The sequence below is a fragment of the Poecilia formosa genome, unplaced genomic scaffold, assembly GCF_000485575.1.
Source record: "Poecilia formosa unplaced genomic scaffold, Poecilia_formosa-5.1.2 Scaffold105, whole genome shotgun sequence".
Lineage (NCBI taxonomy): Eukaryota > Metazoa > Chordata > Actinopteri > Cyprinodontiformes > Poeciliidae > Poecilia > Poecilia formosa.
In genome coordinates this window covers 1,773,928-1,793,083 of record NW_006800044.1, presented here as the reverse complement: position 1 = coordinate 1,793,083, position 19,156 = coordinate 1,773,928, and the positions used below count along the sequence as shown (strand labels likewise).

At 38.7% G+C, this 19,156-nt stretch overlaps 1 protein-coding gene across 2 annotated transcripts; it reads left to right on the top strand.

Annotated features, from left to right (window-relative positions):
• Positions 1–12,524: 12,524 nt before the first annotated feature.
• Positions 12,525–18,738, top strand: oprd1b (opioid receptor, delta 1b). Of its 2 annotated transcripts, none has more exons than XM_007559631.2 (4): positions 12,525–12,873; positions 15,395–15,750; positions 15,924–17,370; positions 17,836–18,738. In XM_007559631.2, exons 1-3 carry the CDS (start codon positions 12,629–12,631, stop codon positions 16,451–16,453), a joined length of 1,131 nt encoding a protein of 376 aa, XP_007559693.1. In that variant the 5' UTR covers positions 12,525–12,628; the 3' UTR covers positions 16,454–17,370; positions 17,836–18,738. The 2 variants fall into 2 exon arrangements, with proteins under 2 accessions (XP_007559693.1, XP_016530548.1); XM_016675062.1 differs by lacking the exon at positions 12,525–12,873 and adding an exon at positions 14,428–14,696.
• Positions 18,739–19,156: the final 418 nt, after the last annotated feature.

The window sequence follows — 19,156 nt, the reverse complement described above, 5'->3', positions numbered from 1 at the left end:
TTTCTGTTTTCGTTTTGAGTGGGAGCACAGTAAGAGGTGAAGCTGCAGGCGGTCTGCCCACCTTTTACGTTTTGCACTAAATTCAGTTAAATGTTTCCATTTCCTTCAAACACTCCTGCCACAATGGGGATTTTTGACAAACAGTACACGGACATGGTTTCACCGCATTTGAACCTTTTTGCTTTTGATTTCAGACATATTTTTCCGGATGCCTCAGCGAGGGGCAGCAGACCTCTCAGAGAACAGAGAAAGGCATTACAGGAGCGCCATGCTTTCGCTGGGAGGTTTCTATGGCAACCACATTTTCCCAACTTCGTTTTTTTTTTTTTTTTTCTCTCAGATTGGTCGTTGAGGTCTCATAAGTCCTACAATAGTAAATGGTCTCCATACTAGCCAATTTAAATGCACTTCTATGTTCACAGTCTTTGGACGACTGCTGTCAGAAGCATCTGTTTCTCATCACCTGCCGGTTTCCATCGCCTCTCATCACGCAGCCAGTCTGTCCATCTTCCTGTTCCTGTCAGATTTCCTGCCATTTTTCATCTCCTGCCCTGATTCGCTCAACCTCTTACTCTTTCGACTTCAACAGCGCTTGAGCAGGATGTTACCTTCATTTACATGCGTCCTTGCTGCTGCAGGAGCAGGCTGTGCAGAGGTGGTCCTGCAGCTTTATTGGCAAGTTTTTCTGCAGATAACACTTTATACGACCCGGCGCACTTAAGAAATCAAAACCAACCAACACAGATTAAAAAATATGATTAAAATATTAAAATTAAATTATGCCACTCGAATGAAAACATCAAATCAAATAATGTAATATAAACATTTATTCATGATAAATATGTATGCCTGAAGTGTGGGAGGAATGAAATGCTTTCAGTTTGTTGTCAAAACTAAATATTGTGGTGAAAACAGTTTCCAGAAAGCAGAAGAATGGTGAAAGAAATGTGGAGCTGACTTTTAACTTACTTTTTCTGTGACAAGAAAATGACTAAAGATTCACTTTGCTGTATTCTTTCCTATTACTTTCCACATAGTAATAAGTGACATTGACAAATGATTTGATCACAATGCATTAATGGTAAAAGTGGTAATGACAAGTGTTTAAAAATTTACTAGAGTCTTTTTTTTGGTAAATAATCTGTAAGCAGTCAGACCCTCATAAATAGACATTTTGCTGTAAACAAAATTTTATCAAAGAGAAAATGTCAGACGACTTCTACAAAATAAAACACTATGTCACGTTGTCAGCTTTTAAAGAGAGTCATGTAAAGAGAAATCATAATTCTTTATGGGAATAACTTCCCCCAATATACTTCCAATAAGAAAGAAAAAAAGTAAAAAAAAAAAAAAAAAGTACTTCTTGGTATATCTTAGTGTTTTAATCCATTTCTATTATTTTTATGGTCCAATATTTTTATTGCTTTTGCTTTCATCGTTGTATATAGTTACCTTTTGAAATGCGTGTCGTGTTTGTACGTTTGTGCTGACATTTAAATAATCTTACAACTTGATAAGGACCAGCTCAATCTTACCACAGTCCCTTGAAATGACAGTGTTTACTTCCCTCTAGTATTAAGCAGCGTTTGCACTTCAGAGACTCGGCTATTGGATTTTCACTGATAGGTGGATTTCGGGTAGCTGATTTTATTCCTAACACAGATATCTGCATCAGATATTTGAGCTTTTCTTTCTGTCTAATGTTAAAAATGCCATGTATCATTGTCATTCCATTTCACAATTATACAATCATTTATGCTACAGTCGTAGGACTGTATATTCACAATCTTCTAAAAGATAAGAGTAATATTAAATCTATCTCTTATTCTATTTGAAATAGAAGGACAATTTTTCAAGTCAGAACCATTTTCTACGGCGCCACGGAGTCATCTGTAATTTTCCGTCTTGTTTTCCTGCTGTGACTTTTAAAGAGAAAGCTGATGAGATTCTGCTGCTCTCCATCATGTGGGTAATTGCATCTGATCGTTGCCTCTTTAGGTGTTACGTAAACCTGTCCACACTCCCTGTTTTCTCATGCAGGCAGCATTCTTTAACTGCTGGTTGAGGTAATGATAGGATTTTGACATTTTATGCAAGCCTTTGTCTGCCTCTGTACATGCGCATGCAAATATCAGAGCGTTTACGAGGGTAAGCAGCCAGGCCTGCTCGGCTCCGGACTCTCTTCCATCTCATTTCACACCTGCATGACACCCAGCGCTTCCACCTTCACTTTGAATCAGTGCAGGTTTGCAGTGACCCTGAAGAAAATCGTGCACTAACACAACAAAAGATGGGGATTGTGAAATGATAAAAAACAACAGGTAATTAAAGTAATGTAACCGCTGAGCAAGAATGTTTTTGATTTTGTTTCTGTACCACGTCTTGTGCTGTTATATATCTCAAGCTCCTCCATCTTCTCCTTATGGTTCTACTGGCATCTGCAAAAATGCACCGCTCCCAGTCAAAAACAACCAATCAGGGCCAGGGGGAGGGTCTTAACGCAGTCAATCGCACTTGTGTATTTTTTCGGACTATATGAAGCACAAAAGAGTTTTAATCATCTGGATGACGCTGCCCTGCTTTATGCATTGAGTCTCAGCCACAGGTAGGGGATGAACTATGTAGCAAAATTTAGAGAAGATTTTTAGATTTGCTCATTTGTTTTTAACTTAAATAACTTTTTTTGTTTCCATAACAGTAAAGTGTGCAGTTTTCATTTAGTCTCACTTGAAATGAGTGTAAATTTGTTTTGCAGCAAGACAGTTTTACATGGAAAGTGATACCAAGTTCAGCACAGTTCATAGAATTTATGTTATTATTCATCAAATAGGCCGACGATTAAATCAAATCTCAAACACCAGCAAAGCCACTGCTGGTCAAGGAGGATGTCTCAGCTTTGCACAGGGTTCAGACCATCAGCAGTTCATTTATCCTTGAAGTGAAATCTGATTCTACCTCATTCAAACTTTCACATCTTTACAAAGAACCGGTAACATCCTTGAACTCTCAGTGTGCTGAACTCAGTTTTCGTCATGCCTTTTATTACTCATTTGGTCTTTCTTGTGCATATTTGAAAAAACATTCCTCCCACATCCCATGTTAATATTTCAACCATTCAGCTTCGACAACATCAATAACTCTTCTACAGTTTTTGTCCTGAAGGATAGCCTTGTGACCTCTTGTTTTGCCAAGGTCTGTTCTTTGTAACATTTTATTATGTTTATGAAAACATTTTTTCACATATAGTTTGAATGTGACAAGCTTTCAGCCAAATAAAGTGGTTAAGAGACAGAGTGTTGCATCAACACTAACGATGGTTGTTGTATTAGTTCTGCATCAGCCAATTAAAAAGGTGTAAAATCTTGAGAGTGACAACATAACAACCATACTGACCGGCTTATCAGAAATGCTGGATAAGGATTAGGATTCCCTCCAACATCAGTGTGTGACCAAGCTGCGGTCCAGCATGTTTCTCCAAGGTCTGTCGTTATCTACCAAACCCACCAACACATTTTACTTGTTTTTGAAATTAGTTTTTTTTCCCACACAATATTTTATCGACCAAACATAAACTGCCATACTTTTTGTGCTGTTTACCACTAAGTGGTGTTTTTAACCATTTTGTGTCACTGTAATTCTGTGATATTAGTTTAAAATGAACCATATGGGTAGTACTTTGTTTTTTTTTTTTTTTTTAAAATAGGTCTAAGAATGACTTGATTTTGACAAAATAAAAAATGAAAAACATAAAACCAGCATATATTTTTCTCCATTTCTGTTTAGAACAACTCATAGCTGTTGGTTTTTGAAATGAAAATAATAATAATAATTAAAAAAACTAAATCCGGCCATATGAGTTTTATTATTTTAGCAAATAAGATCGTATCTCTTTTCTTCTTCTTATACCCTGTGTCATAGATTTTGATCAACTAAGCACGGGGTCCACAAAGACAACTTATCCACAGGGCTACTGCTTCAGCTTACAGCATCCACACTGCATTTCCACAGGAAGTGGAGTTTCTCTAGTTTCTCCTTGCATTTTCATTGCTTGGGTCAAGACCGAGGTTCTGCCACGCAGAACAACCCAAGAAGAATGATTCAGTTCCTTCAAAGGAAGAGCTGCTTCGAGAAGAAAAGCGTAAACATCAGTCATTGCAGTATGGAGGCTGTCTCTGCCTCCCCCCTGCTTTGTTTGTTCCCTTCATTCAGGCATCGTTAATGACATCATTGCTCTTCAAACACATACAATGATTTAGACACATTAAAGTACTTCAGCTTTGGCTCTGATGGCTGTGAGGCTTTGTGGAGATTCACCAGCAGACTAAACGTCTGTAGCAGGAACAGCGTTTTTCATTTGGCAGTCGCTGCCTCTCTCTTGCCTTATCTGAGCTGTTTGCCCCCACCAGACGCAAATCAGGGAACTAATCAAGTCCAAGACCCACAGAAATCACTGTTGCATAACTAATTGTCAGCTGAAGCTCTGACAACAAACGGAACCGCTGGCTGTTATCGCCGAACGCTGCTGAGAAGGAGCTTAAAAAGCAAACATGGAGGGAAATAACGTCCTCTGAGATTTTCATTTAGCAGCGAGAGAGAGCAAAGAGCAGCCAGTCACAGCTATCATGCCAGAGGAGCTTCTTCTGCGAGGATTTCACAGTTTACTCAAGGAGTGATATATTAAATCAACGTAAAGAGATGGAGAACACTCACTGGTTTTGGCAAGCGTGACTGGGATTCCAAAAACACCTGCAGTCAATATCCTTTAAAAGGAATAGCATCTGACAGTATCCTTCATTTATTCCTTTCAATATATTTTTCAAAAGAGGCTAAAACTTAAATGTCAGAGAGTCACTGTATCACATCCCAGTTTAAGCTGGTTTCTGTTACTCGGCTTCTTCGGAGGCAAAACAGTCAATAAATGCAATTAGAGCGACGACACATAAACAATAACAGTCCAATTTCTTCTAAATAATTACTGTAGAGCTGAGGACTCAGTAAATAACCGACTTACAGCGTGATGTTTTTGGTTGTTCAGTTAAACATCGATGTTGTCTCTGAGCCTGTCAGAATCAAAACAGCCCTGCTGAGGTGAAGAAAGCTCAGTCATTTCCCTAACACAGGCATGGACTCACTAAAAAAAAAAAATAACCCAAAACAATAGACATAATTTTTTTAATTAAAAAACAAAACTACGTAACTGCAAATTAAAATTATGCAGTTCTGCTGGTTGTTGATGACTGAGCAGCATGTCAAATCAGGAATAATGTTGTTGCACTAATAAGGGCAACGCTGTGCAGGCATAAACCAGAGTTGTAGCGAGAGCTGCTTGCTAACATATCTGAACTGTTCCTTCAGCTTTAAGTCAAGCAGATAAATAGACCAGAAGCTTTGCACTCAACCTCCAGGTGCTTTACTTATATTAGTTCACACAAAAACCTTCTACAGTTTTGGCATAGAGTTGTCAAACCACGGATGTCATGGCTGGCAATCCGAGCAGGCAGCTTTATTAATAGAGCTAATGTTAGCTTTGTTTTTCTGAAGTTATAAGAAGGAATCTGTGTGCTAAGCTGTAAAATATCCATTTGCAAATGGATATATGCAAATATGGGAAATAAAAAAGATGTGACTCTAAAAATAAATTTTAACAGCAAAAGAAATCATCATTGTTTAATGATTTTTGTTTAAATAAAGTGAAAGAATTGTATTCTGTCATGAAGCAGGTTTTTAGTCTTTCTTGAGTGATTCTATGGAGAAAAGCAAGAACACGTTTCCCAGTGTTGTCTTTAAAAGTACAGTTTCAGATAAAGTGCTGCAGGGGAAAATGCTCCTACAAGAAATGTCGTTTGCACAACGCAGAGTTTTCAGTGTTTTGTTTTTAGGCTTTTAACATTTTGTCAGTTTTTCAGCCGTTCTGGCTGCCGTCATGCAGAGAGGTATAGCGAAGGGCCAAACGGACACGCCGACTCTCCTCTGGAACATTTTAGTTGAATGTCAAGCTGAGCGTAACAAAGCATTTTCTCACTTTGTCATCTCCATCCTTTCCTGCAGGGGCGGGGGGTATGGCAGGTCGGAAGCCCTGATGCATAGGGAATTGAAGAAATGTGAGATACTCCGTGGACGGATCATCTTCCCATTTAGCTCCGTGTCTGCTTCACACATATCAACGCACACTCACCCCCAAGACCAGCTTGGAGCAAAACAGCTCACCTTAACACGCACGTCTGCAGAAGAAACATGAAAACAAACCTGGCATAAAGCTCATTTCTAGAACATGAATGTGTAGCTCCAACTTAGCATCTACAGAGCAATTGTTATTCGCAGTGACTGTGTTAAATGATCAGAGTCCTGCGGTCGCTGACCTCCAAATGTAACCAACCAGCTGTTTCTGCAGGGGGATCCTACTGATGCCAAATGGAATAACAAAGGCTGCATTAACATCTTCAGAGCTGAAGACAGCAGCAGGAGTTCTGGGCTGAAAACTGTGGACACTTCAAGGCAATGCGACATGACAGCTAACAGATGCTCAGCTCTCCAATGGGCTTTAGCTCTGACAGACGCACAAGTGACTTACAGCACTGTCAGAAAACACGTTCTTTTGTTTCTTCTCTCTTTCATGCACAAAGGTTTCTGAAATAACAGGGAAAGCATAAGAGTAGATAATTCAACATGTGTTCCCTCATTTTATTGTTTCTTGTTCTAGGAAATATAGCCCACGTAGAGTGACTTTGACAACCAGAAAAAAGTCTGACGTTGATATTAAAATGTATTCACTCACAATACCAAAAACATAAATAATACAACAGTTTCTTTGAGCTAATAACTCAACCTATTGAGGAATACACTCATGTTAGGATTGAAACAACTGTACGAATCTAATCTGTCTGTCTTGTTTCATCACTAAAAATTGAATGCCGATCTTCATTACGCAACAACCTGGCAACATGCAGACTTAAAAGTGCCAGTGTCTCCTGCCATGAGGGACATGGTTCAGAGAGGCAGCGTAATCCTTCCCAAGGTTTTCATTGGGTTGATGACTGATGCGGGTAATCACGCTGCCTGTGCAGACTAATGATGAGTGATTTTCTCTGAGGGGAGAGGAGAAAAATAATAATAATAATAAAAAAAATACCACTTCAGCTGTCTGCTTTTGTCTTCTAACGTAGGAGCCATTTCTCGTTCTTTTACATTTCCTCTGGAGGTTTTTTTCAGAGCTCCCTCTTTGCGGAACAGATTGTTCTCTAAAATAAATACCTATTTCATCACATCTGCAGCAACAGAGCAGGTGGAAGAACATTTTGCATGCAGACATTGATAAGCACAATGAGATAAAGAGTTAAGTAAGTAGTCTCGCTCCAGCACAGCGTGTGAGCTGTCTTACTTTGACTCCTGTTACTGCTGCTGTCAGGTCGTCAGTGTTTGTGAGATCGAAAAAAAATGCAGAAGTCACAATTTTCTGCACAGAGTTTGAGCGATATGCTTAAACTCATGAACAAAGGAGGACCCCTCTTTAAATATCCACTGTGAATTTTGGCAAATGCCGTGAGAAATTCACAGCTCAGACCTCGTCGAGAGTGCAGAAAAAATTAGATTTCTGAGCGACTAAAGTTCTGTTGACCTTTCTGCCACAGACAGTCTAGTCGTGGTGCAAGTGGAGCAGCTGCTCCAATATATTTCAAAGAGGTGGAGCAAAATTATGCTTTTGGTAAAAAAACAAACAAAAAAACTGATCACTCCTTGTAACAAGAAAAATGTGAAACGTCTTTATGATTTTTCCCTTCTACCTTGATACAGTATGCAAAATTATTATACAAAAATAAATCCATCTCATAGATAACTTCCATCAAAATTCACCTTGTTATTTAATGCATTCCTTGATATTTCCCCACTTTCGATACACTTGTCTACTCTGAACATCTCTAAAAAAAAAAAAAGTCTGTGGCCAGATTCATCAGAATTAAATGAAGCGAGATCGGTTCAAGGAGCACAGGACACTGTTTGCACACACAGATTGGCCACCAGAGTCCAGACTTTAACACTCGGAGTGTAGATTTTGTCGCAACAGTGGGATTCGTTTTTCTTCTCCCTGCCGATGCAGCTCATATTCTTAAAATCAACTTTGGGTCACGATCAAAGCTAAATAAGTCACAACCAACAATTTTGGTATTTTTCTGTGAGTATCTTAGAAGAAGTACTGTCATGTCTACCCTATTTGTCTCATAGTTAATTTGATTTCTTATAAAACACTTAAACCCCGGTTGTATTATTCCGTATCTGCTTTGCATTTTTATGAAGCACAAAGAAAGGCGGCATTTATGAATTAACGTCTCAGCACTCCCCGTCTCTGCGTTTCGTGCTGCAGCAAATCTGATTTCATCTGCAGCTGAATCAGGTTGCCATACATTTTCTGATCACACTGAACACCTCTGAGGTAAGAGCAACATATTTCCACCACTGCTTACAAACTGATGCAACTGTTATTAAAATGTATTGCAATGAAGCAATAATAGTCAGTTTTAATCTCTCGCTTCTCAGTTCAGCTGCTGCGTCTGCACTGATGATGGTTTGTTTATCTAAATACAGTGAGAGCCTGGAGCGGCTCCAACAGGAGGTCGGCATGGTCTTTTATCTGATTAACTGTGCTAACACAAATCTGTGCTAACACAAATCTTTTGTGTTTCACAAAATGTATCTATTTGGTGATTTAAGATTAAAAATGTGATTTTATCTCTGCCAACACAAAGGGAAGGGAATGAGCGATTCGGGAGCTCAATTAAATTGTTTTCAAAATGCTCGTCCTAGTAGACCTGACTAAATATACCTCAACACCATTTTCTGTTCCAGTTATCTGAACACTTTCATATTCTTGATGTAAATTTGTCAAAAATTAGCCGAACAAGCAGCACAAAGCTGGTGATTTTGTTTTAAGGATTTGGTGAGGAGAAAATTGCTTCTCAGTTAAATAAAAAAGAATCCAGCATTACAACATAATTCCTGGTGAGAAAGTTATGCTGACCCTTAATTATATGTTGACCTGCTTCCTCTGTTACAATTTACATAATGCAGCTGTGTGTGTCAGTGTCCAATTAGAGACACAGTGCAGTCTGTTAATGTTACTTACTTTATATTAGCATGCTTCTATTATTTGAGTAGTAATCAAACTTGTCTTTATTTTTTTATAAATAAAGACAAGTTGTTACTTTTGTTCGCTCATTTTAATTTTTCTAATCTCCAGGTCCCCTCCGTCAGTTCATGTCACGTCTTTCCTTTGTTTTGAGTCTCAGTTCAAGTCATTAAAACTTGCTTAATCTGCAGGCCAGACAGATGTAGCTGTGAAAAACAACAGCTTGAAATGAATCCTCTTTAAGACGTGCATGTTAATAGAAATCTTGTCAGACTGTCAGCAGCTCGACAAAATGTCAACAGTGTCAAATTACATTAAAGCCGAAGAGTAGGAGCAAGACGACTGCAAGCAGAAGGACATGACTATTAACCGTCAGGCCTGGAGCTAGCTCAGTCTAACACTATTAATAGCAGCCAAGAGAAGTTTACAGCATATTTCTGGGTGGAGTAGAGTCCTTATTTTAATACCAAGCACGAATAAAATAAAAATAAATAGCTTGGTTTGTGGTGTAAGTGAAATGTTCCTCCTGCTGTGCAACAACCAGAGATTTTCCTTGATTTTTCTTGCATCATATATTCACAGACTGTGGCTGGTGCAGAGAGAAAGGCTCCGTTGTCGCTCACCACCTTTTTCTTCTTACCGTCGCTGATTTATAAAGGTCATTTACCAGAGGGTGGCAATTAAGAGCATGACAGACATAAACAGAGGATGATAATAATTTGTCTGAGGTATAGAAAAGCTGGCGGCATGGCCACCAGCAGAAAACCTGATGAGGTAGCGCACAACAAAAAGAAAATCATGTTTTATCCTTTTTACCAACGTTTTAGAAACACTTAATATTAACGTAACAGCAAAGTGAGGTTATTTTCTTTGCCAACTTGGATGTTTTGTCTTTGTTCATCTGTTCATTACTAAACCAAAGGAAAAACTAAAGAAAGGGCAAACGACCTAAAACATGTGGTTACTTTATGCAACCCAACCGTGTTTTAAGCCTCTTGACAGCTTTATCAGAGACTGGTGTGTGGTTAAACATGGAGTCTGTTTGCTAATCAGGTGAAATCTGGATGTATTTGGGTTTTATTGATTTGATTTTATGAGTTTCAGTCCGATTTTCTAAATGATTATTTTTGCTCGTTAGTCATTGCATTGCACATGTTAATATTCAGTCATATTCAGTGTATTTTATATGCTGTCTGATGAGAGTTATTTGACAAATTAAAAGTAAGTATGACATTGTCAGATTTTTTTTGTAAGGTTTTATGAAAATGCAATATGAAATATAACATAAAATTATGTTGCACTGCGCACAAGTGTTGCACAAAAATGACAAATGCACCCATATTCTAGAAACTGTAATAATCAGCCAATACTTGTGAAAAGACAGTTTAGTTACTCTGTGGGAGGAACTGCCCACATTTTCTGTCCAATAGCATTTCAAGACTGTGCTATAAGCCAAAGTCTGTGTATAAAATAAATAATAATAAAAAACATTAACAACTGTACATTTTCTATGTTTGAAAACAAGTTGTAGATATGTTGCAATATGACAACATTTGGTCATACAGGCCACAATTCTGCATTTAAAAAACTATTTTATTGGTGTGATATAATTTTCAAATCTTAAATGTCATGCTTTCATTAGCTGTAAGCAGATATTCATCATGATTAAAATAAATAAAGTGTTGAAAACATCAGTCTGTGTGTAAATAATCTCTATAAAGATGTTAATTCACTTATTGAATTAAATTACAGAATTTAATCAACTTTTTCCGCAACATTCAAATTCATTGAATCTGACTGTATATCAACTCTAGCTCTTCAAGACTGTAAACTCTGCAAAAAATTGATAAAGGAAACTTTCTGTACTCCATTGAAACAGGTCTTTGGTCAGTATAAACTGTCTCCATCACAGTTGCCTCCATGCCCTTTGTTCCAAATTGACATAAACCGTCTATATGAGAAATGTGAGGGCATCATGCTGGCCCTAATCTTCCTGCTTTCACTGTTCTGCGCTGAGCTGATGGCGGCTCTGTAAAAGCAGAGATTGGTAAAGGTCATTTTGTATAAATGCAGCTGAAAGACAGCAGACACAGAGACGGGAGACAAGAGAAGCCGTCTGAGCCTGAAATCGTCTGACAGATTTCTATAAACACTGCTCACATCAGCGCTCGGGTCTCAGCAGGCGACCATGATCACATCCAGAGGCCGAGTTGTGAAGGTTTCGGATACGATGGGCAAAAAGACAAAATAGACACATGCTTAGTGACTAAGTTTCTGGTAGGTAAGGATTTAGACACATCCTGGAAATGGACACTTCAAGTTACTATAAATTAATTTATCACCTCATACAGATTAATTGAAATATTTTTCCAGATGAATTCATAAAATATAAAATGTTTTATTCATTTAACTCTGTTAATCTCGGATCAAAACGAGAAATATCAAATTAACACATCCATATTAGGACAATTCAATTACAATTTGATGAAGCAGGACCATGATCATTTCTCAGTACTGCCTTGAAAATGCATGTAATTGACTGATAATTCCTAGGAGCCCAAACCTTAAATATTTCATCAGCCCCGGCATCACTCATTTGCTTTAGTGAGGTAATTTCAAGGCACTGACTGGCTGGTGAAAACAGCCCATCCTCTAATGAAGCCCCATTAACACGAGCTACAGGCCATGAAAGGCACGTAAATATTGGAAGCAGCCAGAGCTCTGATCCACTCGCCTCGGTGCAGACATGTTTGATCAGGCTGTTCGGCTTCAACACAGAGACATTTCCTTCAGCGGTTGCTGGTTTTGGTGACCAGGAAGCTGGGATGAGAAACTCTAATAAGAAAATAAACAATGCAGTGTGGGATTTTCTTCTGGCTCTCAGTCGCAGCACTTCTGTTGGAGGTTTCTTTCCACTATCGCACCATACTTGCTCAGAATGGGAATAACATTATACAGTGTGCTGAGCTCCCTTGGATATACAACTGTCCACCGATTCAATGTACACATTGAATTGTGGTTGACCTGAATGAATGAGAATGTGTGTAATTGAATTTAAATATATAAGTGTAATTGGATTCATTTGATTCTATGCTTTTGGGCATGAATCGGATCCGTTTGTTTTGCAAAGTGCATTGAGATTACATTTGCTGTGAGAAGGTGATATGAACAAAATAAAACTACAAAAGAAAATAAATGAAGATTTTAGTATGTTGTTCTTTTTTCAAAAATCTGAAAAGCAAACCTTGATAAAAGGTTTGCCTCTCCTCTCCTCTCCTCTCCTCTCCTCTCCTCGCTCACCGACGCGCTCTGCCAGTGGGAGCGCGCACAGACGCACGGAGCGAGCGAGCAGGAGAGACACAAGTCCAACATCCTCTGAGCGCCATATCTCTGATCTGTTTTCTGGAGCGCTCCTGAACACCTGCCTTGGAGGGGAGAAGAAGAAGAAAAAGAAGGAAAAAAAAAAGCTTCGACTTATTAGCGCGTTTAACTCTCACCCAAATTGTGATGGAGTTCCCTACAGTTCCTTCAGAGGACTTTCAGGAGGTCTACTCTGGGTCTGCAACTCCTTATTTAAATGCCACATTCTTAGAGGATCTGCTGACTGAACCGTCTAAAAGCAACGAAACCAGCGGGGTCGCAGCCAGAGACACCTCGGGTCTCATCATCGCAGTCTGCATCACGGCTCTCTACTCTCTCGTCTGCGTGGTGGGACTGCTGGGAAACGTGCTTGTTATGTACGGAGTGATCCGGTAAGACACACATGTCACCGTTTAATAAATAGGGGGGAGATGTAAAAGATGGTTTGGTTGTTGTTTGATTGATTGATATAATTTTTCACACAGTTACTTATAGAAAAAAAGATGACGTATGATTACAAATGGTGCAAAAATTACTTGCATTTACCAATTTACTAGATTTTGTGAAGACTGGTGTAAAATTCATTTTCATTCTGTGTGATTAAGTTTTCCCAGTTTCATTGTCAGGCTGTGACAAACAATTTATGTAAATATTTGATGTTTTTTTTTCTTTTTCTTTTTTTTTTTTACCTTTTCACTACTGCACTGCAGTAGACATCTACTCAAAAAAGTCTAATAGCTGCCCAAAAAGAACAGTAATTCAACGACCCAAATGCAGCAAGGCAGTTTAAATAAAAACTAGAAAATTCCCTGAAGAAATTTAACCGGGGCCTGCCAAAGTATGCCCGTTGGTTGAAACCCAGCGTTTTGATGCTAAAAAATTTGCATCAATGCTACAGAAAGCTGCAATGTACTCAACAGCATGTGGAGGGTCTCAAACATGTTGAGTAGCAAGGACTTATGCCATTCTCTATGTTAAAATGAGTGTATAAACTAAAATTAGCCAAAATGCTAATGTTAGCCTAAATGCTGGCAGTAGCATGTGGAGCATCACTAGCATGTTGTTTTAATTTGTCTTGCTCCACTCAGTATACTAAACATGTCTAATTAATAAGCAAACTAGCTAATAGCTAACTTTAGGAAAAAGGCTAATGCGCAAGGCAGTGCACTAGTGGGGGACAGTGAAATGCTAATATTTGTACTAATGTTAATAAAAGATAATAAAGGTTAATATTATTGCACCTCCTATGGCGGTGCACTGACGTGACAGGAATATGCAGGCTTTTATTTTGAAATTTTCAGTAAGCTTCATTAGAAATGGCAACACTAGTCCCATGCGTAACAGTGGTTTGTTTAAACCAGTTATCAAATGCCCAAAAGAGCAATTACATGTTGTAAAAATTGTCAAGGCTTTTATTTTGAAATTTTCAGTAAGCGTCATTTTAAATGACCACACCAATAAAATGTGTAACAGTGGTTGGGTTAATCCAGTGTTTTTCAACCACTGTGCCGCGGCACACTAGTGTACCGTGAGTGATCGTCAGGTGTGCCGTGGAAATTATCCAATTTCACCTGCCGTATTTCCGGACTATAAGCTGCTACTTCTTTCCTACACTTTGAACATGCGGCTTTTCTGTGGATTTTTTCTATATTTATGAACATATTTACAAACGTATTCTTTTTTAACTTTAATCTCGTTGTAGAATAAGATATTAAATCAACATCTATTCATTTTTTACTTTTGTTTTAAACACTGGGTTACACTGGGTTACATATATATATATATATATTTTTTTTTTGTGTGTGTGTGTGTGTGTGTGTGTGTGTGTGTGTCTGTGTGTGAAATATTAATAATCACAGGGAGCCAGAGTAGAGCAAAAAAAACAAAAAAAAACAACAAAAAAAACAAAAAAACCCAAGAACAAAAGCCAACAGAGAGAACCAGAGTGACTCAGAATAAGTTGCATATATACTGGGGAGATTGATTACTGAACAAGGAACAGATGGCTGATTAGAAATGGGTTGGAGGTGTGAAGGTAGAGAACTGAAGGCAGACAGAGGAGAGAGAGAGTGATAGCAAGGAGCAAGGAAGAATACACAAACAGGGGAACTGCAAAACTGAATCTAATTAACAAATAACTGGACATAATGAAGAAATAAACATAACAAGCCAGAATCACTAAGAAGAACTGAACCAAGGTGAAACTTCAATCGCAGTAAGTATATCCACAAAGCATTCAACAAAGCTGCTGCGATTTCATTTTTTAAAGTGGCTTTGAACTAGAGAACAGAAATATTGGCTGATATTGAGGACACTGAATATTTTGGTTTTGACATTGGACTTGAAGCTTGTCATTTTAGCTCCCTCCAAAGATTAAATGTTGAAATCTAGTCAGGAATCTGTGTGAATAACACTAACATTGCTTTCAGTCAGATGCAATGATGTTTTCCTCTCTCATCTTCTTAGGCTGTAACATAACATCCAGGCACATAATCTAATTAGTAACCATCTACTGTCATGTTTTATAGAAATGGATATCTAAACATTTGTTCATTTGGCAGAAGCACTGAAACACACAAGTTTAGGAAAGGAAATCTGACACCAAGACGTTGGATTATTCAGTTTTAATCAACTCATTTGAGGATTACAAGCTCATTCTTAGTATGTACAGAAGCTTCTGGGCATTTAGTGTACTTTAGCTAGAAATCTTATTTTATTAGACACTGTTTAGCTTTGCTTCTGGATCGTTTTGTCAGCAAAATGAATCACTGCATTAACTGCGATCCGGCTTTGAACACTTTGTGTCAACTGATGCCACCTATGAAACCTCCATGTTTCCCAGCTGAGGCCTATTCACTGCCACTGTGAGTAAGGGTCTGACATAATTCTCTGCTTCTCTTCCATCTCCACCAGCTACACCAAGATGAAGACCGCCACCAACATTTACATCTTCAACCTGGCTCTGGCCGACGCTCTGGCCACCAGCACCCTCCCCTTCCAGAGTGCCAAGTACCTGATGAGCACGTGGCCCTTCGGGGAGCTGCTGTGCAAGGTGGTCATCGCCATCGACTACTACAACATGTTCACCAGCATCTTCACCCTCACCATGATGAGCGTGGACCGCTACATCGCTGTTTGCCATCCTGTCAAAGCCTTGGACTTCCGGACGCCTGCTAAAGCCAAGCTCATCAACGTCTGCATCTGGATCCTGTCCTCGGCTGTCGGAGTGCCAGTGATGATCATGGCGGCTACAAAGGTGACGGACAAAGGTGGGTTAATATTTACAAAGGCTGATTTATTGGAAACTTTCTTTACCGCTTGAGATGTAAGTGTTGACTTCAGGCAGCAATCACACAAGGAAGGGTGATTTCAGCTCGGTTTGTTAATTCAAATTAGCTTCTACGCTTGACCTCCTATTAAAACTAATTGCTTAACTCCTCAGGAAACACCGCCTGCACGCTCAGATTTCCCAAGCCGGAGTGGTACTGGGACACCGTGATGAAAATCTGCGTGTTTATCTTCGCCTTTGTGGTGCCAGTCCTCGTCATTACCATCTGCTACGGCCTGATGATCCTGCGGCTGAAGAACGTCCGGCTGCTGTCCGGCTCCAAGGAGAAGGACAGGAACTTGCGGCGCATCACGCGCATGGTTCTGGTGGTCGTGGCGGCTTTCATCGTCTGCTGGACCCCCATCCACATCTTCATCATCGTCAAGACCATGGTGGAGATCAACCACAAGAACCTCCTGGTGGTAGCCAGCTGGCATCTGTGCATCGCCTTGGGCTACACCAACAGCAGCCTGAACCCCATGCTGTACGCCTTTCTGGATGAAAACTTCAAGCGGTGCTTCAATGACTTCTGCCTGCCGTACCGCTCCCGCTCGGAGCAGAGCAGCTTCTCCAGAGCGCGCATCAGCGCCAGGGAGCCCGTGTCTGTTTGCGTGCCTGCGGGGGTGCAAAGAGCGCCGGGCTGACAGAGCGCGGATCAGTCAGAGGGAGAAACGGGTCAGGATGGACTTCAGACTGATGACACACAGTTCTCCACCACTGGAGTCTGAGGTTTTGACCTTTGAATGAACCATGGATGGGGTCCATGTTGTGACCGCTTACCTAAAATATTATTAAAGCATTTTATTTGAAATATACGAGTGCCTGTAGATAAGAAATCTAGACATGTTCCCCTGAGCTTTGCATAAAAAAGACTTATGTACTTCACACAAGATTGTCTGACTAGATTAAAAAATCAAGTAACTGGCCCTGCTTTATTTGATTTAAAGAATCATTTTCAGCTTTAACAGTTGGGAGCTCCACATTTTACAGAGAAGATTCAGGTGTGAGTTTTCTTAAAGAGTATTTGTATGGTCAGTTTGAGGCCAATGATGGTGCATGGTTAGACGAAACGGTGTAATCGTCACTCTCCCACAGATTACACAGATTCTCCCACCTGCCTTTGATAACAGTCTGGATAACAGCTTCCTGTTAGAACAGCAGAGAGGATTTTGTTGAAGATACTTGTGACCGTGGCTCAAAGAAACGCACAGTTTTGAAGTTAAACATCATTCATGACCCAATAAAGGATGTCTAAAAAATACATTATAATCTTAAAAATTGTAGCAGCCTGTAAAAATAAAAAAGAAGGACTTCAAAGTTGTCAATTTGATAGCATCTCTTTTTTTATTAACTCAAAAACATCTTGAATTTAGTAGTTGGCAAAGAACATTTTTTGTCAAAAGCTATAAAGTAGTAAAAGCAGTAGATTGAATCTATGATCTGTTATAAATGCACTTTGTATTTATTAGGTTCTCCATTCAAAACAAACGAATTAAATGAAAAAGGTTTGAATTAAAAAACAAAAACAGAAAAGAAATTAGAACATCTGTATTGCTTTCAGGTTTTCTAAATACAATTGTCCTACTAAAATGTAAAACATTGGATATTTATTTATTCATTTCTTTCTTTATTTCTTTTATATTTCAATGGTTTGGTTTTGCGTAACACTTTTATACAGTCCAGGGATGCAGCAATATTAACATTTGGGTCGACGATATACAATACTAATACTGCTGTATTTTCCAATATTGTATATATTTCCATGCTCTTTAGATACTGTAAAAAACAACAACAACAAAAACTCGCCACCTGCACTGCTTTTCTGTTTTAGCTATACATCTCCCACAATCCTGTGCTGTCACTGTCACTCTGCCATGAAACACAAAGAGCAACAAGATGGAAATAATCAGTCATTTATGTCAGCCCAGTTTTTCTTATAAGATAAAAAAAAATGACTAACTTTGGCTGATACCGGTGTAGGTGCTGATTTATTGTGCATCCCTAACGCAAACCCAAACTGGTTCAGGTCACATAAACACTGGAAAAGTTCAGAGCTCCAGTTATTGTCATGACACATCTTTGATTTCATGCGATTCCACAAGTGAATGTCAATATGAGATATATATATATTTTTTGCATTACTGGATGTATTTTACTCTATCACACAGAAGCACTGCCTTCATGAATGAATTATATTCACCTCTGCTCAGCTGATTATAATGTCGTACAAAGATGAGCGACTTACATTTTTTTTAAGGCGTACTGGGGCTGAGGGTAGTTTAGTGCCAATAATGACAAGAGAAGACATACTTGAGTGGTTGCCATATTTAACATTGCACACTGTATGAAATGTACTGTAAATATAGGGATTTCTAATGACCTATATATAGTATTATTTATTTTGTGGTTTTGTTTGATTATGTTTCTGCACAAATGAGCTAGAGTTGGGTGAACAAAGTGTTGTGTAAATAACACTGTAAATATTGATTCTGCAGTTAAAAATATATATATATTCTGTCACACTTTGACATATTTTTTTTGCCCAGAAGAGCATTTACACAAAAAGCAACACTTTTCTTGGTTGGTTGACTATTTCTCTGTTGCTACACTTCTTGGAAATAAATCTTGTCCTGTCGGACTTATGCTATTTATTTTCACATAAATGTTGCCACATTTGTGAGGAAAATGTATTTGTTGGTTGCGCAGCAGAGGTTGGTAATTTTGGTAGGAACAGCTGACCCCACAGGTGCTCAGGGGGTCAGAGGTCAAGTGTGGAGGAAATCTGAAGGTGGTTTCTGATCAACACCTCTCCGTACGACCAAGAATCTTTGAGTTTGTGGAACCATTTAAGGTGAAAGAAATGTGTGCTGTTGTTTTTTTTAACAACATAAAATCTATTGCCAAAAAGCATTGTTCTAACAAACGCAAATATATATATATATATATATATATATATATATATATATATAGTTGTTGTTCTAAATATATAAATATCCAGCACAGTCATTCATTGGGTCTTCATCGGTAAGAACAGTGAAGATGTTATTTTTTTTTCCTCTTGATTTGTTTTGTTTTTAAAATAACAAATTCTTCTAAAGAGGAAAACTATTTTTTGTTTTTTAAGAATTCTGCAGATGTTCACACACATGCTAGATTGTACAAATATTATATGTACTGCTTTTATCGTTGCTGAGAAAACTGCTGTAGTTTCTTTCTGGTGTTTTATTTTGACTGCCAGCAGTTACATTCTGCACTTCCTTTTCCGTGACATTTACGTCTTACTATGCCGTTAACAGAAGTGTGAGATGTGAGAGCTTCTTGTGTAATTGGTAGAATATGTCGTTGAT